Source organism: Narcine bancroftii, chromosome 1, assembly GCF_036971445.1.
Source record: "Narcine bancroftii isolate sNarBan1 chromosome 1, sNarBan1.hap1, whole genome shotgun sequence".
Lineage (NCBI taxonomy): Eukaryota > Metazoa > Chordata > Chondrichthyes > Torpediniformes > Narcinidae > Narcine > Narcine bancroftii.
The window spans coordinates 413,710,747-413,736,831 of NC_091469.1; the positions used below are offsets into that span (position 1 = coordinate 413,710,747).

General features: G+C 38.2%; 1 protein-coding gene across 6 annotated transcripts in view; it reads right to left on the minus strand.

Annotated features, from left to right (window-relative positions):
- The window catches only part of thrb (thyroid hormone receptor beta), a 207,788-nt gene that overhangs the window by 14,892 nt on the left and 166,811 nt on the right, over nucleotides 1–26,085 (minus strand). For 5 of the 6 annotated variants that reach the window (XM_069913995.1, XM_069913999.1, XM_069913994.1 and 2 more), the window contains 4 exons: nucleotides 11,716–11,816; nucleotides 9,474–9,621; nucleotides 7,326–7,531; nucleotides 3,262–3,408 (listed from right to left, as the gene is read on the minus strand). In XM_069913995.1, coding sequence (XP_069770096.1) covers nucleotides 3,262–3,408; nucleotides 7,326–7,531; nucleotides 9,474–9,621; nucleotides 11,716–11,816 — 602 coding nt within the window. Of the gene's footprint in view, nucleotides 1–3,261; nucleotides 3,409–7,325; nucleotides 7,532–9,473; nucleotides 9,622–11,032; nucleotides 11,268–11,715; nucleotides 11,817–26,085 lie in introns of those variants that run through there. The other variant, XM_069914000.1, reaches the window with a different exon arrangement.

Consider the following 26,085-nt stretch of genomic DNA (forward strand, 5'->3'; position numbering starts at 1 on the left):
TGTAACACCTTCAGTCTGTGGTCTCAAAGCAGTCCAGTAGCCCTGTTGTACCCCCCATGGCCACGTCCTGATCTCCCTACAAACTGATTTAATCCAATTTGTCAGTGGTCTGTATGCTGGTGTTAGCAGGATGGATAATGGTCTGAGTATCCAAATTGAGGATGAGGGGCAGTCTTGAAATCATCAACTTCTCTGGTTTTTGTTAAAACTCTCCCTCCCACTCCATATTTTTCCCCCTGGCTCCTGGTTCTCTCTCTCTCTCTCTCTCTCTCTCTCTCTCTCTCTGTCTTGAGCTCTTTCTCTTCCCTTTTCCCTTTGTCTCCTTTCACAGAGGCAAAATCAATTCTCCCCTTTCTTCTTATTATATTCAATTAACACCTTTTGTCTGTTGATCTGGACTCCTCTCCCTCCCATTCTTCTCCCTTTCTCTCCCAGTCTTTATTCAGACTCCTGCCTGCTTTTGGCTTATAGATGGGCTCAGGCCCGAAGCGTTGGTAATATACATATCTTTACCTCCTATGGACACTGTGAGACTGGCTGAGTTCCTTCGACACTTACTGCGTGATTTTACTACAATCACAGCGTCTGCAGTTTGCTGGGTCTGTCCTGCATCCTACAATGTTCTTTTGTTGCATTCTCATTTTCTTGATTGTTTTCATTTATAGCTTTTGTTCACATTCTCCTTCTTTAACGACATTATTAGGTGACTTCCCAGATGTTCTTATCCACAATTTAACCCCATGGCAAACTGGCTTCATCCCTTTATCATTTTTGGGTGGGCAGCCTGTGACCAGTGGTTCGCTAGAGGGAAGGATGCTTGATCCCAGCAGTTTACCATCCACTATCAATGATAATATATTGAGGTTTGTGGACCATATAAAGCTCGCTGGTATTATGGGCCATGAAGACAATGCTGAGAGACCTCAAGGGGATATTGAGAATGTAAATGGGTGCAAAAATGTGAAATCATCAACTCTGGTCAACCAAACTGGGTTAGCACCTTTTCTTGTAGGATACTGATGAACTGGATGATTTCTATGACAATCTGGTGGCTTCATGGTTACTAAGGAGTTTTCCCCAAATTTATTTTCATGCAGATTTCTCCTAAATACCCCAGTTCTCTTTACTGGTAAATCTGGATGATGTAGATCAAGAACAAAACAACTCAATTAGTCTGGATATTAAGGAACCTAAAAAATAATTTAGTCTGGATATTAAGGAACCTAAAAAATAATTTAGTCTGGATATTAAGGAACCTAAAAAATAATTTAGTCTGGATATTAAGGAACCTAAAAAATAATTCAGTTGCATGTGCAGCAGGAAAATAGCCACTTGGACCTAGATAGTTGTTTTCACCTTTTAAAGCTGTGTATTTTTGGCATAGTTTAATTCATTCTTTTTTATCCATCATTGCTTTTCTTTTAAAGCTGATATTTATAGCACAACTAACAGCAAGCTTCAATTTGTGCCTAAAAGTAAAGAAAGGCAGATGTTGAAAATATGAAATAAAATAAGAAATGATGGGGATATTTACTAGGTGAGGCGGCTTCAATGGAGGGAAGCAGTTAACACTGCAAACAATGACCTTTCATCCCATCTGATTTGGGTGTTGACGGACTTTTTGCCTTGCTGCTAATGTTGAGTTGCAGCAAGAAAAGGAGTTGTTTGCCAGCAACATTCACACGAAAACAGAGCATAAAATAGAGGCTTTCCCTATTTTCTTGACGCATTTGATGAGCCAGTTGGCCTCCTGGGTCTCATGTATGCTGGTTTGATCCCATCCCTCCACTATTTTTCTCTTTAACATATTCTCCCCACATTCACATCAACTTTCGGTAATTTAAAGAGACCAATTAACTTTCCAACCTGCACTTGTATGGGATGTATAAGGATATGAAGAAACTGGAGCACCCCAATGGAAACTCATGCAATCATAGAGAGAATGTTATCTCCAAATGAACAGCATCGAGGGCAGGATTCAACAGGTGTCATTGGACCTCTAAAGCAGCGAAATTACCTGCTACAATTCAGTGATGGCTTTGCTTTGGCTGGACCATTGTGAACTTGCACTATTTCAGCTGATGAATACAAATTTCCCCCTTTGATGAATAGGTGAAAATAATCTTAGAAACCATTAATATTTTAAGGACACATTGATGTTATCAGTTGCATTTAAAAGCTAAAACAAAATACTCTTTATTCTGTTTTAGGACTTCCTTAAAATCTTTATCTTATCAAATGTGAGTCAAGTCTTCCATCTCTTATTTTGGCTTGGTCTGGATCACCACGGTACACTTTTCCATGCTAAGAGCAATACATAAATACCAGTTGTAGTTATGAACATCATTGTGGATTTTAGGAAATGGAGGCTGAGTAATAAAGCACCTGTCTTCATTGATGGGATAGTGGTGAGGAGGGTTAGTACCTTCAAGTTCCTGAGAATCCATATTTCAGAAGACTTCTCTTGAAGCCAGCACTGGTGTACCAACTGTGAAGAAGGGAAACCAATGCCTCTACCTTCTGAGCCTGAGGAGATTTGGCATGTAATCGAATACACCTTTGATCTATACGTGTACTATGAAAAGTCTACTGACTAGTTGCATCACAACCTTGCTTGGTAATTCAAGTGCCCAGGAATGTAGAAAGGCTACAGAAAATAAGAAATTTAGCCACGTACATCATGGATATTGACCTCTTATCCATTGAAAACATCTATAAGAGGCACTGCCTCAAGAGGGCACCCAACATCGTAAAGGACCCTCATCACTCTGGTCACAACCTCTTCTTGCTACTACCTTCAGTGCTGAAGACCAGCACTTCTAGGTTCAAGAACAGATTTTATCCAACAGCTCTCAGGTTCTTGAATCTACCCTTGCTACACTAACCCTGAATTACTATAAACTAGCCCAGGACCATCTAAAGTCTGTCTGCACTACCAAAACGTCAGTTTTTTCCTTGAACTAACTGAAACTATGAATATTTATCTATCATTTGATATTTATTATCTTTTTTCTGTCTTCCATTTGTAGTAATTTACTTTTTTTCTATTGTTGTTGGTGCATCTTACACATCTGTTTGGCTGCAGCAAGTGATATTTTTGGTGTATCTGTACATTGTATTTATGTATTTGACAATAAACTCACATTAAACATTGATAACTTCAAATAATGTATCAATAGGTAGTGAGCTTTTCCAATGACAGGAAGGAAGATTCCACTATTGCATCAAAAAAGTATACAGTATAAGAAGTGAGAATCCTACCTCACAGAATATTGGTAGTTTTTTGGCAAAATCAACCACCCTTGTAATTGCGGGTGTGATAATTCTCGTGAACTCACTGAAAGCTTCCAGGTCCACTTTGCTCCCTTCAGGTGCATTCATTATTGGCGCTTGCCCAATTTCTTCAGGCTGGGAAATGATCGCAATGACACACGTGAAAACTTGTGCAAATTCATATGTGCTTTTCTACTTATCAATATAACTAAGCTTTTTCATTGCAACAGTTAGGGAAAAAAAAGATCTGCATTCAATTTTAAACTTATCAGTTTATCAAAGGTAACATATTATCCGCTAATTCCTCTAAGAATTCTGGGTCCCTTTGTTTAAAAGTTGGAATTGAAACACTGGAAAAACCCTCTAGTTCCCCCACAACCTGGGAGAAGTAAATGAACCTTGATGGACATCTTTTACAATACCTCATGCAGTGGTATTGTTGGGAGTATGCACATCTGGCTAGCAAACCAGGGTTTAGGTCAAAATACTTGTGTTCATTCATTGAAGATGTCCAATTCAACTGCAATTACAAGTAAATCTGCTGCTTTATTTCTTTGTGTGACTTGCACAGATTCACAACTCTGTGATAGGGCATTTTGAAGGAAAGGATGAATAATGAAAGAAGGTTAGCAAGTAATATCAAAGAGGCTACTAAAAGATTTTAAAATATATAAATAGTAGAAGAGTTATCAAAGTAGACATAGGACCAATAGAAAATGACACTGGAAAAATTGTAACAGGAAACAAGGAGAAGGCAGAGGAAATGAATGAATATTTTGTATCGTAAAAGACTTTAGTAGCATACCAGACTCTCATGGCTCTTGGAAGTGAAGCAAGTGTTGTCAAGATCACAAGACAGAAGGTACTTGGGAAGCTAAATGATCTAAGGGTAGATAAGCCTCCTGGACTGTATGGAATGCACTCTCAGGTTCTGAAGGAGATAGCTATAAATATTGTAGGGGTATTGGTAATAATCTTCCAGGAATCAATAGAGTCTGGCATGGTCCTGGTGGGCTGCAGGATTGTGAATGTCACTCTGTTGTTTAAGAAGGGAGCCAGGCAGGAGAATGGAAATTATAGTTCTATTGGCCTGACATCGGTGACTGGGCAGCTGTTGGAGTCGATGGTTAAGGATGAGATTACGGAATACCTGGAGATCCATGAAAAGATAGGCCCAAGTCAGCTCAGTTTCTTTAAAGGAAAATCAATGCCTGACACACCTATTGCAATTTTTTGAAGAGATCACAAGGAGGATCGATGGGGAGATGCAGTGGATGTTGTGTATTTGGACTTTCAAAAGGCCTTCGACTTGGTGCCATACATAAGGCTGCTAAACAAGATGAGAGCCCACAGAATTATAGGAAGAATACTCGCATGGTTAGAGCATTGGCTGATCAGCAGGAAACATAGAATCAAAGAAATAAAGGGATCTTACTCTGGTTAACTACCAGTTATCAGTGGTGTTCCACAGGGATTGATGATAGGGACACTTCATTTTTTGTTGTATATAAATTATTTGGATTATGGAATAAATGGCTTTGCAGGTAATGCCAAAATCGGTGGTAGGGGAGGTGGTGCTGAGGATACTGAAAGGTTGCAGAGAGACTTAGATGTTTTAGAGGAATGGGCAAAGAGATGGCAAATGACATAGAATGTTGGAAAGTGTATGTTCATGACTTTCGGAGAAGAAATAGATGGGCCGACTATTATTTAGATGGGGAAAAAATTCAAAATTCCAAGGTGCAAAGGGAGTCTTCGTGCAGGATACCTTAAAGTTTGACTTCCAGGCTGAGTCAATAGTGAAGAAGGTGAATTCAATGTTAGCATTCATTTCTAGAGGGATAGCATACAAGAGCAGGGATGTAATGTTGAGACACTATAAAGCATTGGTGAGACCTCACTTCGAGTACAGTGTTTGAGAAAAGACATGCTGGCTTTGGAGAGGGTTCAAAGAAGATTTACGAGAATGATACCAGGAATGAAAGGCTTAGTATATGAAGAATAATTGTCGCTGTTGGATTGTACTCATTGGAGTAGTGAAGGATTGGTGGGAGGGACCTCATAGAGGCATTTTGAATGCCAAAAGGTGTGGACAGATTAGATGTGGCAAGGATGTTTCCCATGCTAGGTAATTCTAGGACAAGAGGGCATAATTTCAGGATAAAAGGGAGTCAATTTAAAACAGAGATGAGGAAAAATTTCTTTAATCAGGCAGTCACGAGTCTGTGTAATGTCACAGGTGACTGTGAAAGCGAGGCTATGTGCTGTACAATGTTGACTAGGAAAGAGGAAGTGCTGGATATTCTAAAAAATATTGAGATTGGTAATTCCCCAGGGCCAGATGCAACATATCCCAGGTTGCTGTGGGAAGGGAGGGAAGAGATAGCTGGGGGATTGGCTATGATTTATACATCCTACCTGGCCAAAGCGGAGGCGCTGGAGGATTGGAGAATGGTAAAACATGGTCACCTTGTTAAAAAAAGGTAATAGAGAAAATCCTGGGAATTATAGCCCATGTGCAAACCATTGGAGAGGATTCTTAAGGTCAGGATTTATGAGCATTGGGAGATTACAGTCTTATCATGGATAGTCAATCTGGCATTGTGAGGGGAAGGTCGTGCCTCAAGAGGCTAATTAATTGTTTTGAAGAAGTTACAAAAGCAATTGATTAAGGTAGGGCAGTAGATGTTGTAGATAAGGATTTTAGCAAGGCATTTGACAAGTTCCCCCTTGCAAGAGTTGTTCAGAAAGAGGCATGGGATACATGGAACCTTGCTGTGTGAATTAAAAATTGGCTTGTATTAATGCCATAGATTAAGAAGCAGAAGGATGGGTCAGTAAGTTTGTGAATGATACAAAGGTTGGAAGAATTGTGGATATTGTTGAACATTGCAGAGTTGGGTGGAAAAGTGGCAGATTGAGTTTAATTCAGATAAGTGTGAGGTAATGCATTTTTGAAGGTCAAACTTAAAGGCAGAGTACATGGTTAATGGTAGGATACTTAACAGTGTGCAGGAACAGAGGGACCTTGGCGTGAACATCCATATATCTCAAAGGATGGTGCGCAGATTGATAGGATTTTTATGAAGGCCTATGGGACTTTGGGCTTCATTAGTGGGGGGATTCATTTCAAGAGTCAAGAGGTCACGTTGCAACTCTACAAATCTCTGCTGAGATCACACTTAAGGATATTATGTTCAGTTCTGGTCACCTCATTATAGGAAGGATGTGGAAATTATGGAGAGGGTGCAGAGGAGATTTACCAGGATGTTGCTGGATTGGAAAATAAGTCTTATGAGGCAAAGTTAGCAGAACTAGGACTTTTCTCCTTGGAGAAAAGAAGAATGAGTGCTGACTTAATAGAAGTCTACAAGATTCTGCGAGGCATAGAAAAGATGAACAGCAAATGTCTTTTTCCCAGGGCAGAAATAACAAACACCAGAGGACATGTGTACAAAGAGAAGGAAAGAAAGTTTAGAAGAGACATCAGGGTTAGATTTTTAAAAAATGCCTGCAATGCATTCCCAGGGGTGGTCTGAGGCTCAAATATTTGGGGCATTGAAGAGACTCTTAGATAGGCACATGGATGAAATAAAAATAGAGGGTCAGGAGGAAGAAATAAATATAGGTTGATCCAAAGGGCCTGAACTGTGCTGTAATGTTCTATGTTCTAGGTCATCTGGAAACACAATTCATGCCAATCCCATGCTCTCTATGTTTAGCATTTGGCTTATTTTAGCACTTGCTTTCAAGCTATATTGAAATGTCAATTGTCAATCTCTCCCGGTCTTCTTTCTGCAATTATTATATCCATTGCATAAATGAAAACACATACTTATTTTATTGGAACTGCATTTAAACCTCTGAACAGTGAAGAATATTTGTCAATGGCAATACCCATTTTTTCCATCTGGAGAAACTATCTTTATGCGAACTATTGGTGAAGGTGGAGTACTATCAAAACATTATAAAACATAGAGAGGCATAATACAACATAAGTCAATGAGTGAATGCACGGTGCCTAATTTTTCGCCTATTGCCAAGGAACTTGCCAGAAATTTTCGTTTCTTTTTCCAATGGTCTCCTTGAGCATTGGTTGTCACATGAGCCTCTGTAACTGCTCGTATAAGTTCCCATTCCTCTTCTGTTGGTTCGGGTTTGTGAATAAGTGTTTTTGTCAGCTCATCTCGACGCCTCTTCTCTCTGTTCTCTTCTATTAATTTACGTTTTGCTAGCCGTTTGCCATCATCCAGCACCACTAATTACACACAAAAAGGAAGTATCAAAATTACCAGGTTTCCCACCATCATCACCTCTCCTATTGTTATCACATTAATGTGACTGCTGCAATAATGTCACTAATGTCATTTTAACATGTTTTCTTCGCTAACATCCACATTGCTGTAACTCCACAATTGCCTTGGTATATCTTTTTTAAATTAAAAAAAAATTTTCACACTATGAACCATATTAATCAAAATACACACAAACATTTCCCTCTTGAATATACACAGTGTCATTTTCTCCCCTTTTCCCCCCTACCTTCCCTCCCTCCTTCCCACACCCGTCCCCACCCATTAAATGTTCAACATATACAATACAATAAAGCCATTAAACAATGTCATCACACAATGAAAATAAACAAGAAAATTGTGTCATCTACTTTTACACACTGAGTCAGTTCATTTCGTCTTCTTCTCATTCTATCATTTCAAGGGGTGGAGGTCCGTGGTAGGCCCTCCCTGTTGTGTTCTATGTACAGTTCCCAAATTTTTTTGAATACTGTGACTTTATTTTTTAGATTATATGTTATTTTTTCCAATGGAATACATTTATTCATTTCCATGTACCATTGCTGTACTCTCAGGCTCTCTTCTGATTTCCAGGTTGACATTATACATTTTTTTTGCTACAGCTAAGGCTATCGTAATAAATCTTTTTTGCGCTTCATCCAGTTTGAGGCCTATTTCTTTACTTCTTATATTACTTAGAAGAAAGATCTCTGGATTTTTTGGTATGTTATTTTTTGTGATTTTATTTAATACCTGATTTAGATCTTCCCAAAACTTTTCCACTTTCTCACGTGCCCAAATTGCATGTACTGTTGTTCCCGCTTCCTTCTTACAGTGAAAACATCTATCTGATACTGTTGGGTCACATTTATTTAACTTTTAGGGTGTGGTGTATAGCCTGTGTAACCAATTATATTGTATCATGTGTAACCTTGTGTTTATTGTATTTCTCATAGTTCCGGAGCATAGCTTTTCTCATTTTTCATTTTTTATCTTTATGTTTAGATCTTGTTCCCACTTTTGTTTGGGTTTACAGCTTATTTCATTGTTCTCTTTCTCTTGCAGGTTGATGTACATGTTTGTTATAAATCTTTTAATTATCATTGTGTCTGTAATCACATATTCAATGCTGCTTCCTCCTGGTAACCTCAGCCTGCTTCCCAATTTGTCCTTCAAGTAGGTTTTCAGTTGGTGGTATGCAAACATTGTACCATGAGTTATACAATATTTGGTAAATAAATTATTTCCCAAAAAACAATTTTCTATTCTTTTGATCCCTTTTCTCTCCCATTCTCTAAAGTAAAGGTTATCTGTTGTGAAAGGGATTAGTTGATTTTGCGTCAATAATAATTTTGGTAGTTGGTAATTTGATTTTTTCCTTTCTACATGAATCTTCTTCCAAATGTTGAGCAGATGGTGCAGTACTGGTGAACTTCTATGTTGGAGCCTTGGTATATCTTCAGTGTAATACCACCAGGTTTTTATGGATAAAATTCTAATTTTGAATGGCAGAAACATGAAGTTAAAGAAAGTACTAAAGAGGCACAGGAGACTGAAAAGTTTCTGAATCCCTGAATTACCTGAAATACTATCTCACTTTTTCCACAAAAGTATATTTCAACCATAAAATTTGCAATCATGTACACTATGTGCCTATGTCAAAATTTTCAGTACAAATCATGGCAATGTCACAATTTTCAGGACATATACTAATCAAGTCAATCTTTCTGCTTCTGGGGTTATTGTCCATTTTCAATCTCATAGTGGACAAGAGAGAATCCAAATTTTTTAAAAGTACCCAAAACAAACAACTGTAGAGTGGTGAGTAAAAGCTTTAGAGGGAATGTTAATTTAAAAATAAATAGAAAAACAGCAAATAGATGAAGGAGCGATGGAAAACTTTCTTACAGTCAGTTGCCATGCCAACAGCAATGCACTTTTTGAAACGGCATTCTTGACATTGATTCCTTGTTACTTTGTCGATGATGCATTTTCCTTCGTGTTTACAGCTGTAAGTTGGGTGAAGGTTTTTCTGTATGGTTCTCCTGAAAAAGCCCTAAAATAAAAAGACCAAGCTTTCCCTGAATACATTATTAGCGACATTACACCAAAATATTGAAGCTTGCTAACATCCCATAACCTTTCCTATGCAATAATCCCATAATAAGAGGTTATTTTATTTTTTGGGAGCTGAGCATTGTCTTCAAGACTCGCATTTATTTGCCATTCATTACAATCCTTGGGAAAGTAGCAGTGAGCAACCTTCTTGATTCATTGCACTCCTTTTGGTGAAGATACTCCCATGGTGCTATTTGGCATGGAGCTCCAGAATTTAGACCTAGTAATAATGAAGGAAAATTACATTTTCTTTTACTTGGATGGAAACTTGTGGATGGCAAGTGTTCCCTTTCATTTCTTAGTAGATGTTGTCATGGGTTGGATACAACACAGAAAATGCTGGAGGAACTAGGCAAGTGAATTAGCATCCATGGAAGGCAGTAGATAGTCAATGTTTTGGGCCGAAATCCTTCATCAGGAATAGCAAAAAATGGGAAGAGGCCCAAATAAAATCGGGAGGGCGAGGATCACAGGTTGGCAGGTGATAAGTGAATAAATGTGGGATGGGAAATAGAAAAAGAATAAGAAACTAAGAGGAGATAGGAGGAGGAGGCAAAAGGCTGAAGAAAATGCACTCTGATAGGAGAAAGGGAACGGGGTGGGGAGTTAAAGGAAGGTGTAGATGACAGGCAGGTGGCAAGGGCAAGGGAGGGGAAAGAGGAGGAATAAGGCTAAAGAGGGGAAAATCAAGGCGGTTGGTTGAGAAAACAAGGGGGGAAGCTATTGGAAATTGAAGGTCAATGATGATGCCAAGATGGAATGTAAAGTGGTATTCTGTTGAATATACTCTGCATTCTCTCCAGCACAATAATTTCCTTCCTGAAATGTGGCAACCAGAACTATACAGAATACTCCAAGGGCAGCTTGAACAGTGTTTCAGAAAGTTAAAAAAATTGCTCCAACTTCTAAATTCTATGCCCTGACCTGTAAAGACAGCATGCCATATGCTTGCTTCATCACCTTTTCGACCTATGTTGTTACTTCCAGGGAATTTTAAACCTGGACTCCTAGATCTCTCTTTTCACCAGCATTTCTTAATGCCCTACTATTTACTGTGTGTTCCACCCAATGTGACTTCCCAAACTGCATCGCCTTGCAGTCATTCCATCTGCAAATTCTCCATGAGTTCAAAATGGTTAGGTCTATGACAAGGGCATGAGGAATCCCTGCAATGATGTCCAAAGGTTGGGCCAAAAGAACTCCAACAATAATATTGATCTACCTTAATATAGATTATGATCCACCCATCCCCAACCATTTAGTGTTTTTTCCCTAATGCTCATTGACATTCATTTTGCCAGTCCTCCTTGATGTGATCTTGATGTCAACATTAGGAACTCTCATCTCACCTTTCTGTAAACATGGGTAATATTCCTCATGGTTGGTTAGTCATTAGTGCTGTGCAATAATTTAATTTGAGCTGCAGCCAGTTCTGGATCTCATGTCTTCAGTGCAGCAGCTGGATGTTTTTCATTTTCTCTGCCTTTTCTGAGTCTAATGCTATGAGTGTTTTTTTAAAAAAAAGAGTCATAGAGCAATACAGCACGAAAATAGCCCTTTGGCTCACTTATCTGTTTGATATATCTGTTCATATGTCTTTTGACATTTGGATGTTATCAAAAGGCATCACAGGACAAAGGGATAATATACAGGAAGGTCACAAAGGATGTCAGTTATGACCCTGATTGAGGTCATTTTTACAAGGTAGAAGGAATAGATTCAAACTGAATTGCAGTAATACTCTGACAATGTCCTTTGGCAATTACTTCCATCTGAGAAAGCATTTCATAATTTTACACTTGCTTTTATATCTGGTCATGACTCATGAGTAAAATCAAAAACATAGCTAACAAATTGGACATGAATCTCTTGAATGATGACATGAGAAGTAAGGATGGTTGGAGAGTTGGCATGAGAGAAGACTTAATGGGAATCTTTCTGCAGAGAGTAGTGACAATGAAACATTGTGGTAGGAAAACACATTGAGGTCTGAGAATGTTTTTACATCATTCGCAACTGCTGTAGTCCTTACCTTACATCCTTCACAGGTAATGCAACGATAATGATAGCCCGTGGCCTTATCACCACATACAACACAAAGTTCATCTTTGTCCAGATAACTTGGTATGTAACCTTCAGAATGACACAAAGAGAAATAATCCAAAATTCCCTACTAAATTTCAATAACTAAAATTAGATCACTCAAATCTACCAAGAATGCATATGAATAAACTATGGTCAACATGTAACCTTTCAATAGAGGGCAAGCATTTAGGTGGTGGAGAGTCTGTCATTTTTGGAAAATGGGTTCACAATTTCCTTGATTTAATATCAATAACAATAAAAAATTCTGCAATATTTAGATCTGGAATCATCTGTAGAAAAAAATAAATGTTAACATTTCAAAATCAAATACTTCTCCAGGAATAATGGGATGTGGGGAATCACAGAATGTGTCAGTTTTCCAAAATTTTGCCCATTTTTTCCACTATGAATTCTACTTTGACTCTGAGTTTGCCAATCAATTCAAGAGCATTTGGTAGCCAACAAAAAAAAAGAGAGCAAAATCATCCCATTATTTATTTGTTTCTCTACAACTTTTTACTTTTCACCAACCGCCGGATCTAATCCTCCACCCCTATTGGACCACTGAGTAGATATCTCATCCATCAGTTCTTCTCTTTCCCCAAAGATGCCAGTTTATAACAGAATATAATCTCACCTAGTCCAACTGTCCTTGCACAAGCCTAGACTGGAAATTCCAGTGTGCTAATTTCCCTTGGGATCATAACCAAATATAATCTTATCCTAACAAGAGTATGTATGAATATTTATCCACCCATTTTATTCTCCCTACTTTCTCAGATTGTACCACTTAAAACATTCTCAGGATGATTTGCTGTGGCTATGCACTTAGCAACATGCATGTTTTTGGGACTTGGGAGGAAATCCAAAGCCAGAATGTGCAAACATCACGGAGACAACATTTGAAGTTCAGGATGAAACCTGCATCGCTGGAGTTGTGCAGCAGTTTCTCTCTTTGAGGGCAATTGCATGGGATTAATTTTCTAATGACAATTTCATGCTAATTTTTACAAAATTGTTAGAGTTAACTAACTAAAGCACTTACAGCTACTTTTTTGAGAAAAAGTTGCACTTTTCGTGTATGATTCTAGATAAATACAAACAGAAAATTAAATAGAAATGGACCTTTTCTTTTTCTATTTTAAAATTCTCAATTTTAATAGAACTTCCACATCTTCTTTGAATTTTATCTTCCATTTGAGGTGCCCCTTTGTACCAAATACTGCTTTTATCTATAATGACTCTTAATTCTCTGAAGCCAAATTCATCCAATAAAAAATAGGCTTTCCAAATCTAGAAAAGCCCCCAGAGCACTCTTACAATACTGGCCAGGACACTTTATGGCTGATTTCTTTTTAATTCTGGCTTTCAGCACATCTCACTCTACTGCAAAATTTTATTTGACACTATTTTTGTCAGTGCCCAACTTGTGAGTCCTCCAGGTTACAAATCCCCACCTCACCATTTGGATTTGGGAGAACTATTTCATACTGCTTTGCTAAATAAATCAATATTTTTTAAATTTAGTTTGATTTCTTAAAAGAACTTTTAATGTTGCAAATTGGCACTACAAATTTTCATAGAAACCATGGAACCATGGAGTAATGCAGCACCGAAACCAGCCCTTCAAACCATCTAGTCCACACCAAACTATTTTCCACACAGTTCCATCGACCTGCACTCAGACCTTAGCCCTCCCTCCCCCTCCCATCTATGCAGTTATACTTAACCCATGTCCTCTAGTTCGTGCCTCAGCCAACTTCAGTGGAAAAAGCCTGCTTGCATTTACCCTATCTATACCCCTCATAATTTTGTTAATCTCTATCAAATCTTCCTTCATATTCTGATGCTCCAGGGAATAAAGTCCTAACTTATTCAACCTTTCCCCATAACTCAGATCTTCAAGTCCCAACAACAATCTTGTAAATTTTCTCTTCCAATTTTATTGATATCTTTCCCATATATAGCTGACAAAATAGGCACAAAATATTCCAAATTTGTCCTCACAAATATCTTGTACAACTTCAACATAACATCTCAACTCCTGTGCTCATTACTTTGTTTTATGAAGGCCAATGTGCCAAAAGCTTCCTTTAATGACCCGATTTACCTGTAATGCCACTTTCAGGGAATTATGTATCCAAAATCCCAGATCCCACTATTCTACCACACTCCACAGTGCCCTAATGTTTATTGTGCAAGTCCTATGTTGCTTCTTGCCCCAAAATCCCACACCTCACACTTGTCTGCATTGTTCCATCTGCCAGTTTATTCAGATCCCTCTGTAAGCTTTGAAAGCCTTCCTCGCTGTCCAATCTTAGTGTCATTTGCAAACTTGCTGATCCAATTTACCAAATTATCATCCAGATGATTGATATGGATGACAAGCAAAATTGAACTCAGCACTGATCTAGTCACAGGTTTCTAGCCTCCGGTGTCTCCCAATGTCTAATTCATTTTTCTACCTCGTCCTGAGCAACTGAACCTTCCTGACCAACATCCCATATGGGACCTTGTCCAAGTCTTTACTAGTCCATGTAGGCAGCATTCATTGTCTTATCTTCATCAACCTTCATCATAATATCCTGGAAAAACTCTATAAAATTGGTTAAACATGACCTTCCATGTAGAAAGCTATGTTAACTACCCCTAACCTGTCCCTTTCTATCTAAATACTTATATATCCAATCTCTAAGATACCTTATGATAACTGATATCAGGCATAGTGGCCTATAATTACCTGGATTTATTCTTAAAGCCTTTCTCAAACAATGGAACAACATTAGCTATCCTCCAATCTTTTCTCACCCATTGCAAAGGATGCTTTAAATATCTCTGCTTGGGTCCCTGAAATTTATGTACTAGCCTCTCCCAAGTTCCGAGATAATATTTTGTCAGACTCTGGGGATTTATCCACCTTTATGCACCAATCTCCTCTGTAATCTGTATTGGGTCCATGACCATTGCTGTTTTGCCTTACTCTATAGACCTTGTATCCATCTCCTGAGTGAATACAAGTGCAAAAAAAAACATTTAATATCTCTCCATCTCTTTTAGCTCTATTTAGGGATGACCACTCTGGTCTTTAAGAGGTTTGATATTTTCTGTTATATCTGTGGGTTCCCCCCCCACATCATTTCCTTGTTTGAAGAGCCACTTCCTTCTTTTAATCTTATTTTAAAAAATCAGAAAGATTGGTGCAAACATGCATTGAGCTAGAAATAACTTCAATGGATAAGGAATGATGCTTAGTTTTCACAGTATGGAATCATATTTTCAGCTATTACTTCCTGCCAAATTAAATAAAATATATTGATTTACCTTTGGTCAGTAAATTACATTGTGGAGTACAAAGATCCTGATGAATTTAGGGGCATTTTTTGTATTGAAAAAGGTTGTGCCATTGTCCTAAATTAAAGCTATATTTGCAATATTTTCAGTACTAAGTAAAATTTATGAATGAAATTTTGATCGGTTAGACTGATACAAATGTCAAGTAATTTTAAAGCATAATACTGCAAAAGCCTTAACACTATTTTGCCAACTTGAGAGTTTTTACTTTCATACCTGCATTCAAATTCAAAGGAAGTAATTTCTTCATAATTTCACATTCAAATAGTTTCTGAACATAAGCATAAACTTGGATATCATGCATCGATAAATCCCCACAAACATCAAAACAATCAACAACTACATCAATTCAGAGACAAATTCATAATGGTCAAATTAGAAGATTAAAAATAGATCTAACAATGAACTATACCTTTTCTCGGAGAGAACGATGGTGATTCTTCTTGACAAAAAACATCTTTTCCATCACTAAAATATTCAGCCTGGTCGAAGCAATTCATACTTGAATTTATGTTACAATACTCGTTCTTGAACTCGTTTCCAAGGAAACTGGGAGGCTGATTCACAAACCAGGTCTGGTCCATGTAAATGTTCCCTTGAGGACCCAGAACATTATAATAGCTATAAACCTGATTGTCCTCTCTATACATGCAACAATCTGGTGGCTGCATGTAATAATCATCGTTGATTGTTACTTGTGTCTCATACATATCTTGCATGCAGTAATTCATTTTACTGAGATTTCTGCAAGATTTTATGGCACTTACAAAATAAACTTAGATCAATTATCTTATGAAGTATTATTGTGGAAAATAGATATAAATTTCAAAATATCAAAGTTGTACATTTTGTGGGCATTGCATATCACTCTAAAAGCCAAAATGCAATTTATATACAGGTACATGCAACACGCAACACTCCCCTTTGATAATTATACAAATAAGGAAGCAGATGGATGACAGCCAAAGCTAAAGCCAAAAGGATTAATCTGTGATAGGGTCCATTTTCCATGACAGACAAATGCATAGACAGGTAGACTATTATCAGACAGCAAACTCAAACTGAAACAAAACTGTCTAATCCACCATCAAATAAAATCTTAGAACTATTCTAATTTCCCAAACCAAAGAATCAATGCAAAGTGTATGTGGAAAATATATGAAATGTTTTATGTTAATTTATTGATGTTAATGAGGTAACGTAATTAAAACATTGGAAGCCATTTATTTTTAAATTGGCCAGCTTGTCTTTGTAATTATGCAACCATAACTTTAATCATTATTATTAAGTGTATTCATTGTTTTAAGTGTATTAAAGTATATGCAATTGAGTATAGTAACTAATTATTTTAAGAGTCTCACAGTTTATTAAACTGATAATCAATAGAATGGTTAAAAACAATTCATTTCATTTTAATTTAAGAAATAATGGGTAAGGAGATTTAATGGTTGGGAATAAAATTACAAAAATCAATAACACTGCTGACTGCATTCTAAGACTTGTAAAATTTCATGAGCTGTATTGATTATTTCAGAGTATTAGCCTTATGGCAAGTTAGCTCAACAATGATGATTATATTAAGTAGCTCCCAGTAGACCGTTAGCAGATAAAGATAAATTCATTTTACCAAATTAAAAACAATTGAAATATTACTGGTTTCATATAAACATAAATTCCGTTTTAATATTTAATCAGTTGCAAGGTCTGCAAAATTCACTGGAAAAAATCTGGAAAGGAATCTATTTTATAAATGTGTGACCTTGTATTATATAGGAAATTCAGTTTGAGTAACAGGAATTGGAACTTGGTTCCATTAAGAACTTGGAAAGATAAGGAAACACTCCACAGGTAAACATTACAAAAACTGCAAGGCTTAACATGGAGTATATTGATAGATTAGCACAATTTTATATAAATCTTATGTGAACATTCTTTTTAAAGATAATCGTTGTACAACGAGAGTCAGGCAATAAGACTTTAAAGCGATCAAATCTGACATCTGTTGGTTTTGAGGTACTCTAAGGTAAAGAGTGGCTAAACTAAAGGAATCAGGCGATTATACCAGTTTAACTTTTTCATGAGGTGAAACCCTAAACCATGTTTTAATCTTTCCTATGTCTGACAAATCTATATCAAGTTCAGTTAAACATTTGTTTGCACAGTAATTTCTAAAGAAATAAAGTCTAGTGTATGATTTTAACGAATCTTTGGATAAACACTAGTAAAAAGCATTGCTACTGTTCAGCTACAGCTAGATTGCTGGAATATAGTTAACCTATGAGTAATTTGTTAATCTAAAAGCAATGAGTACCAAAGAAGAAACAAATAAGCACTGAGATTTTGATACCACTATTTTCACCACATAAAAATCATAAAATTTCTGCCTCATAATTTCTGTAAATCTTTAATATCAATAAATTACCTTCTCCTCAACATTTTCATCTTTAAAAAGTCCATGCAGGAGTAGGGGTTAGATAAACTTCATAGTATATTTTTCACAGTCAAATTGGTCCATTTCTTCTTGAGTCTAGCTTTTGTTTGGATGACGTTTGTTGCATTTCCAACTGAGGAGAGTTTCAGATTCAGCAAAGCAGAAACAGTTGCATGTGAATTAAATGAATAAAACTGTATTTGACTCTGGTAACTGTCCATTTTTGCCACTGCCCTTCTCCAGCTTTTGATGAATATTTTGCACATTCAACATTTATATTCTATTTCAGGGAAGAAATTATCACTGCTTCATGCATTTGTCTGCACCTTCTAGAGTTCCTCCAAGCAATGAAGATTTACAACCACAACTTTGCTGAATTTATTGTACTGCCTAAATGATCATTTGAGGATCTTGGGTTCAAAGCTGGCCATGTACAAATTTGAGATACTCAGGATTCCAAAAAAAAATGAACTCAACCTCAACTGACATCATCCTTAACGGATGCTACCCTAAGACACACTCAGCTGCCCTTCTGTAACATCTTTTGGAATCTCTTGTATTCTCTTGTATCCTCTCTATTCTCTCTCTTTAGGATTGATACTTTAAAGGTAAAGAATCTCCAATGTAAAGACAAAATAGTTGAGAAAAACCCCACAATGTCAATAAAACACCTGTTTGTGGTGACCCACAAGTAAGAAATTGTAAAAGGATGATCACATATATTGAAATTAAGTGCCTTTCTAAGACAAAATAAATTAATCTAAATTGACTTGGTAAATCATAGCTAGATTTTATGCACTGATTGAAAATTGAAAATCCAGATGAAAACTGAGGGGAAAAATATCATTAATTTTGTCATCATGTTAAACAGATGTACAGAATCATTAGGAAATCAAAACCTTTAAGAACCTTAATAAGATTCTAAAGGCTGGATGTTTTAACCTCTCAACCAAGTAAATCCACAATTGAAATGTACTGCTTTCTCCCCCTCTCCTTATGATTCAGTTATACAGGGCGTTGATGAGACTCTACTTAAAAGAGTTCTAGCTGCCCATCTATGGGAAGGACATCAATAAATTGGAAGAGGCACAGAAGTGATTCACCAGGATGTTGCCGGGACTGAGGCTTTGAGATATAGGGAGAGGTTAGATAGACTGGGTCTATGCTCCCAGAGCACAGGTTTAAGGTGAGAGGGGCAAGATTTTGCAAGGGAGCCAAGAGTAAGTGAGTGAGTCACTCTCTCTCTATCTCTCGCTTCTGCCCATTTTTGAAGATAAATTGTTCACAATATTGGCAAGATGCAATAGAAATGGACCCAAATCTAGCAGATGATATTTAATGTAGACTAGTTCTTATATAAGTCAAGACAATCTTTGTAATGATGATTATGAACATTCATGGACTTCTGGCAGACAACTACATAGTGTAGGGGACAGTAGTTGAGAGCTCCTGTCAACTTTCAAACATTTCCCACTCATTCAACTAATTTTAAAAAAAATCCAAAGTGTCTTAAAGCTTGTTCCTTCAATATTTAATATAATTGTTTCTGAAAATGACAACGACTAGAGGTGTGAAGGGAGCGAAAAATGGTAAAGAATGAGCAGTCCCTCTGACTTCAGACCTCATCTCAGACGTGATGAAAAAAGAATCAGGGGAGATAACAAAAGAAGTTACTGCAGCTATGAAAAAACACCATCAAGAGATTGATTCAAAGCTTGAAAAGGTTCTACAATCAATTTCAGCAAATGAAGATAATTTGGATGCTGTGGACTTGATATTTGTTAATATCCGAATTGAGAAGTTAGAAACTTGTTGTTAAGAAATGGCTGCAAGCAATTTCAAGTTAATCTCGAGGCTAGTCGACTTGGAGAGTAGGAGCTGACATCTAAATATCTGAAATTTGGGCTCATAGAAAGATTCTGAGAAAGGCCGGTTAACTGACTTTTTCTCTAAATTACTTATGGAGGTGTTTGGAGAAGAGTTCTTTGTTATTGAGCCTGTGCTTGATCGAGCGCACTGGTCATTGATTCCAAAGCTTACCTCGGAAAATCGTCCATGTTCGGTAATTCTTCGTTTTCATTACTTCCAAGAAAACGAGTGTGTTATCTGTGAAGCCCGCCGCAACAGAAATCTGAACTATCTGGGTCAACTCATTAGATTCATTAAAGATTTCTGCCCTGAAGTCATGGAAATGTGGAAAAACTACAGAGGTGTACAGCTAGGCTATACATCAATTGACTGTTGTACCCAGCTCATCTGAGGATCACTATGGAAAAGGGCCGCAAGAATTTCTTAGACTCAGTGGAGGATGCTAGCAAAGTTCTGACTGACTCCGTTTAAACTTCAAGTCCAATATGAGTTAATACTCTGTGTTTGAAGTTTTCTTTATTTTGAAGTTTTTCTTTCTCTCTGAATGATTTTTCTTCTCTCTTTTTTGTTAATTGAAGGGTTAATTGATCTAATAATTATGTGGGTTTTTTTAATTTAATTTTGTTTATTTAGTTTATTTTGCTAATTCTGATATTAACATTTAAATAGATTGTACTGTAGCAGGGTCGCTACTGCTATAGCCAGGTTATAGCTCATAGTTATAGCTCCTGGGCTGCAGCTTGAAACTTGCAGAGGAAAGAAGACACACACACTGGTAGAGTGTATTTGACATTGAGTTTATTCAGAAGCCTTTTATAGTGAGCTCGGCTGCGTCACCATCAGGCGTGTCTTGAGCGGGCTGGCCATCAACTGGTCGGTTCCAGCATCCGGGCCCTGATTGGGCCCCCTGCAACCGGCAGTGGTTGGCCAGTTTCACCGTTCCACCTGTGGCCTATGGAAATGGGTGTCTCAGCCCATGTGAGGTCTTGCTGGTTGCTGCATTTGATGGCCATTTCTGGTGTTGGCCCAAGGGGTGGGCTGCTACACGACCTTCCCCCTCTCAGAACCAGTAATTGGGGCAGAGTACTTAGGAGGCCGACCCTTGAGCTGTGGGGTCAGATGGGTGAAGGGCTGATCAGAGTCCAGTAGGGCAGTTTCACCTGGTTGATGGTAAAAGTCTCCCTGCCATTAATGTCCAGAACATAGGTGGAGTCGTTGTTTCGTATGAGACGGTATGGCCCCTCATAATGTCTCTGGAGAGGTGGCTGGTGTGCCCTGTGCCGAACAAATATGTATTTACAATCGGCCAAGTACTTGGGGATATATGTGTGGGGCTGGGCTTGGTGGGGGCCAGGGTGCCTAGGTGCTCGTGAAACAGAGTAGTCGTTGGGGGCTCCCCCAAGTCCTCAGGGGTCATTACAAATTTGCCCGGTATGACCAGGGTTGTGCCATAGAGCAAATTAGTGGAGGATGTCCTCCTTGGGTGCAGCTTGAATTCCCAACAGGACCCAGGGAAGCTCATCAACCCAGTTAGGTCCAGTCATCCTTGACATTAAAGCCACCTTGAGGTGTCTGTGGAACCTCTCCACCAACCCATTGGCCTGCGGGTGAAACACCATGGTGTGGTGGAGTTGGGTCCCCAGGGCATGGGTTAAGGCAGTTCACAGACTAGAAGTGAACCGGGCCCCCTGTCTGAAGTGAGGAATTCGGGGACCCCAAAACACGCTACCCAAGTGTTGAGTAGGGCTGGTGCGCGTGCCTCAGTTGAAGCCTCTGAAAGAGGCACCACCTCAGGCCATCTGGTCACTGGTTGACCAGTGTGAGGAGGTTGTGTGCGCCTCTCGACACAAGTAGGGACCCCACAATGTCAATGTGTACGTGGCTGAACTGGTGATGTACGGGCTTAAATGTTGTTGTGGGATGGGGGGGGGGGGATCGGGGGGGGCCTTGGTCTGGATCTGAACTTTGGATGACTGACATTGAGTACAAGTTCTGGCCCATGGCGTGACCTCTTTGTGGAGGCTGTGCCAGATGTACCTACTCGCCACCACCTTAACAGAAGTCCTCTTGGCAGGGTAAACCAAGTTATGGACTGAGTTGAACACTCGCCTCCTCCATGCGGCTGGAACAACAGGGCAAGATTTACCCGTCGAAGTGTCACAGAGCAGCGTGCGATTGCTGGGGGCAATCTGGAAGTCCTCCAGGTGTAAGCTGGTGAGCACTGTCTGGTACGCTGGAATGTCAGGGTCTGTTTGCTGCGCATCAGCTAGGGCCATACATTTGATGCCAGGGTTATGGTTGTGCACTGCCGAGACAGCCGGCCAGGATAGGGCATCGGCCACTACGTTTGATTTATTGGCTATATGCTCACTGTCCGTAGTATATTCAGAGATGTAGGGCAGGTGCTGCTGTTGCCTGGCTGACCATGGGTCAGATACCTTATGGAAGGTAAATGTAAGGGGTTTGTGGTTTGTGTAAATTTTGAACTTCCTGCCCTCCAGGAAGTAACAAAAGTGCTGAATTGCCAGGCATATGGTAACAGTTTTCTGTCAAAGGCACTTTACTTGAGCTCTGGTGGCCTGAGATGTTTACTAAAAAAGAGTCAGCGGCTGCCAATGTCCATCAATGAGTTGCTCAAGTACACCCCTGACCACTGTGTTGGAGGCATCTGTGGTGAGGGCAGTCGGGGTGTTCATCCTGGTGTGCACGAGGAGGGCACCATTGGCTAGAGCATTCTTAGTGGCCTGGAAGGCCTTGGTGGCATCTTGGGTTCATTGTAACTTTTTATTGAGCCCGGACATGAGGGGAAAGAGTGGGCTCATGATGCAGGTATGAACCGGTGATAGAAGTTGGCATACCTGCAAACTCCTGTAGCCCTTTCACTGTTGAAGGCATTGGGAAAGCACGGATAGCTTCCACCTTCGCTGGCAACAGTTTGGCCCTGTGATGATCTATCTGATGTCCCCAGTAAGTCGATAGACTCTTGGCCAAATTGGCACTTGGCCGGGTTGATGGTGAGGCCAAAATCATCAGCTTGGAGAACAGTTGCTGTAAGTGGGTAAGCGTGCTCGACGCGGGTGTGGCTGGCGATTAGAATGACGTTGAGGTAGACGAATGCAAAGGGCAGATCCTGGCCCATCACACCCTTCACCTCTGGAATATCTGAGCCGCATTTTTTAACTTGAAGCACATGTGGAGGAATTCAAACAATCCAAAGGGATTATAATGGCCATCTTTGGGATGCCCTCTGGGTGAACTAGGATCTGGTGGTAGCCCCTGATGAGGGTCCACCTTTGAAAATATCCATACCCCCTGTAAGTTCACAGTAAAGTCTTGAATATGGGGCACCTGTCTAGAACAGTAGCCTCATTGAGGCGGTGGTAGTCACTGCACGGCCTCCAGTTACCTGTTGACTTGGGAACCATGTGGAGGGGTGAGGCTCAGGGGCTATCAGAGCGCTGCACGATGCCCAGTTCCTCCATTTAAAAAAAATTAATCCCTGACCGAGTTAAGTTTTTCAGGGGGTAGGTGGTGTACCCTGGTGTGGAGGGGAGTATCAGTCATGACCTGGTGCCTCACTCCATGTTTGGGTTCCTCAATACACCTGAGCCCTCTCTGGGACCAAGTGTCCAGGTTTTATTATCAATCGTTAATGGAATTAACATATTTTGAGCCCAGGGTGCTTTAGATGAAAGCCCCCGCCCTCCCGTCCCCAATTTGACCATTAATTTTAATGGAGGGCTTCTTTAGGTTTTCTGCTATCCTCTCACCAACCTTATGCAACTCCAATTTTACCCACAAAGACGTCTCCTCCATCAAAAAGGAAGGTGACAAACTTTAATTGGGTTGCTCAAAAATATTTTTTTGAAATCTGGGAGTGTTAATCCTCCCAATTCATAATTCCAAATTAATTTATCAATAGATACTCTAGAAGGCTTACTTTTCCACAGAAACTAAATCATTAATTATTCTTTTTTTTAATATAAGGAGCTATAATAAGATCTTCAGTAGAAATGCGTGGGGTTACAATGTATTTTCGTGAGCTGGTTGCAACTTTGTTTGGCAACCTACAGAGCTGTGAGGTTGGGAAGGGAAGGATTTTGTTTGGATTTTTATGGGATTTGCAAGGTTATGTGTATTTCATGGTTTACATATTTTGTTTTCATTCTTCTTCTGATGCTAAAATCGGGAGTTTCCATTTTAATTAATCAAAATATTCAAATTGTACTTCATAACACTATATCAAACAAGGTTGTTATATTACTCTTACAGGTAAATTACAGTATATAATAAAATGGTGGTGTTTGCTAATGTTTACACCCTGAACACTGATGAGCCAGAATTTTGTGAAAGATTTTTTCAGCCCTCCCTGATTTAAGTCAATACTCTCTGATTTTGGGAGAGGGCTTTAATTGTTGGTTAAATACTGTTCAAGACCATTCTTTCTCTAGGCAGGCTGCTCCAAGTAAATCTGCAGCTGCAATCCATTTTTTTTAAAAACAAATTTTGGAATTAAAAGTACAATAAATGTGAGATATAGATTGGTACAATATAATTTTATTCATGTTATATTTGACACCATTTAAGTTAAAAAATTGAACTAGACTTTTATGTTGTAGATGTGGACAAGAAATTGGTACATTTTTACATTCTACTTGGCAGTGTCCTAGAGTTTAACCTTTTTGGTTAGAAATAGGCAATTTGTTGGAACGAATAAGGTGGATTAAATTCTCACAGGATCCAATGTTACTTTTATTCAGTGATATTAAGGGTGTTAATCCTAAATTTAAACTTAATATGTATTGAAAGACGTTTGTTCAAATTGCTTTAGCAATAGCAAGAAAATGTATTGCCATAACTTGGAAGTCTGATACAGATTTGGGAATTGAAAGATGACATACTGAAGTCCAGAGTTGTATACCACTTGAGAAATTTATTTATGATTTAAGAGATAAATATTATATATTTTGGAAGATATGGTATCCATATTTACAAAGCATGGGTGGGAATATTTTAATGAAGCTCTGATATTCCCTTTCTCCTTAAGGTCTCAGTATATTAAAATAAACTTTAAAGTAATAGGCACTCCTGTTGAAGGTCTCTCATCCTCTTTTTTTTCTTTTTCTTTTAGCAAGGGTATGGAGGGGGTTGGGGTGGAATATGGGGTAAGGGGGAATTTCTTTATTTTTTTCTTTTAGATATGCCACATGAATTTGTATTTGATTTGTATTATTAATTGTGTGAATTCATTATGGTTTCAAATTTATAAATAAAAACCCCCAAATTTTGGTATTTCAGATGTTTTTCATAATGTAACAACAGAGATTTTTTTTTCAAATGTGCATCATTTCTATTCTAGGATCATTTATTTTCTAATAGATAATCAATAGATTTTATTAACCAAATCAAGTGAATATCAAGGAATAATAATATCTGATCACACTCCTGTTACCATGCCTTTCAATTTTCCTGACATTCCTTTTACAAAAAGGCATTGGTGACTTATTTCTACCTTACCCTCAGTTAATTAATTTTTGAATTTTTTGGAAAAACTTTTCTTTTAAAGTTATTTTTTATTAAGTTTTGTCAGAAAAGAAAACAAATATATAATAAATCCATTGCATTGAGACTATTACACATTTAAGATAACAGCATATACTATAGTGACAATAATACTTGGATTGAAATCCTAATCCAATATGTATTTATAATAGAGTTGTATAAGGAGAAAAGAAAGAGAAAAAAGGTAAAAAAAAACTAATACAGTTCCAACCAAGGTTGTAATTCATATTGTAAGTAGAGATAACATCAAGCAACAGCCTTGGGAGATTGGAACAAAGCACGCCCAGTAACAACCATCATTACACCTAATTAGTCCAATTGTGAAAGTAAGCCATAAATTATCCTCAGGTCCTATCAAAGGAAACCTTGATTTTCATGACATTATCTCTAATTTTCTCCAAATTTAAAAAGGACATAATGCCTAATAGCCATTGTCTGTAAGTGGGTGGGAGCCCCTCTTTCCATTTTAACATTATTGGTCTTCTTGCTAGTAAAGTGGAGAATGCATCTTGTTGTTACTTTCGTATTTTAGCAGGTTTGCAGGTTATAAACTTAACCTACATAGAGCAAACTACTACTAGTGAAGGGCCGGTTGGTTTTCTATTCTAACTATCCATTCAAAATAGCAAATGAACAATTTACATATTTAGGTATTATGATATCAAGAACTTTAAAAATCTTTTCAAAATTTTGCAGTCTAACCTAGATTGTATACCTAAAATGGATGAGGGGGGTGGGGTGGGGGGGTGGCTTGGGAGGAGGGAGGGGGGGGGAGAAAAAGTCACTGTATATGTGTGAAAAAGAAAAAGTGTATATCATGGCTAACGTGATTTATGGTGTGAAAAAAAAATTAAAAAAAAAAATTGCAGTCTTAGTTAACCAAACTAAATTAATTCTTACCGGATGCCGAACTGGCCTGTTCTGTGCTACAAGTGGTTATATGGTCATATGGTTATATGGTCACCGTTTCTTTATGTTAATTTGACTACAATGAATATTTTACCAAAATTTTTATATTTATTCCAATCACTACTGATATTTATTTCTAAGTCCTTTCTTGACACATTGGAATCGATCGTTGTGTCATATATTTGGCAAGAAAAG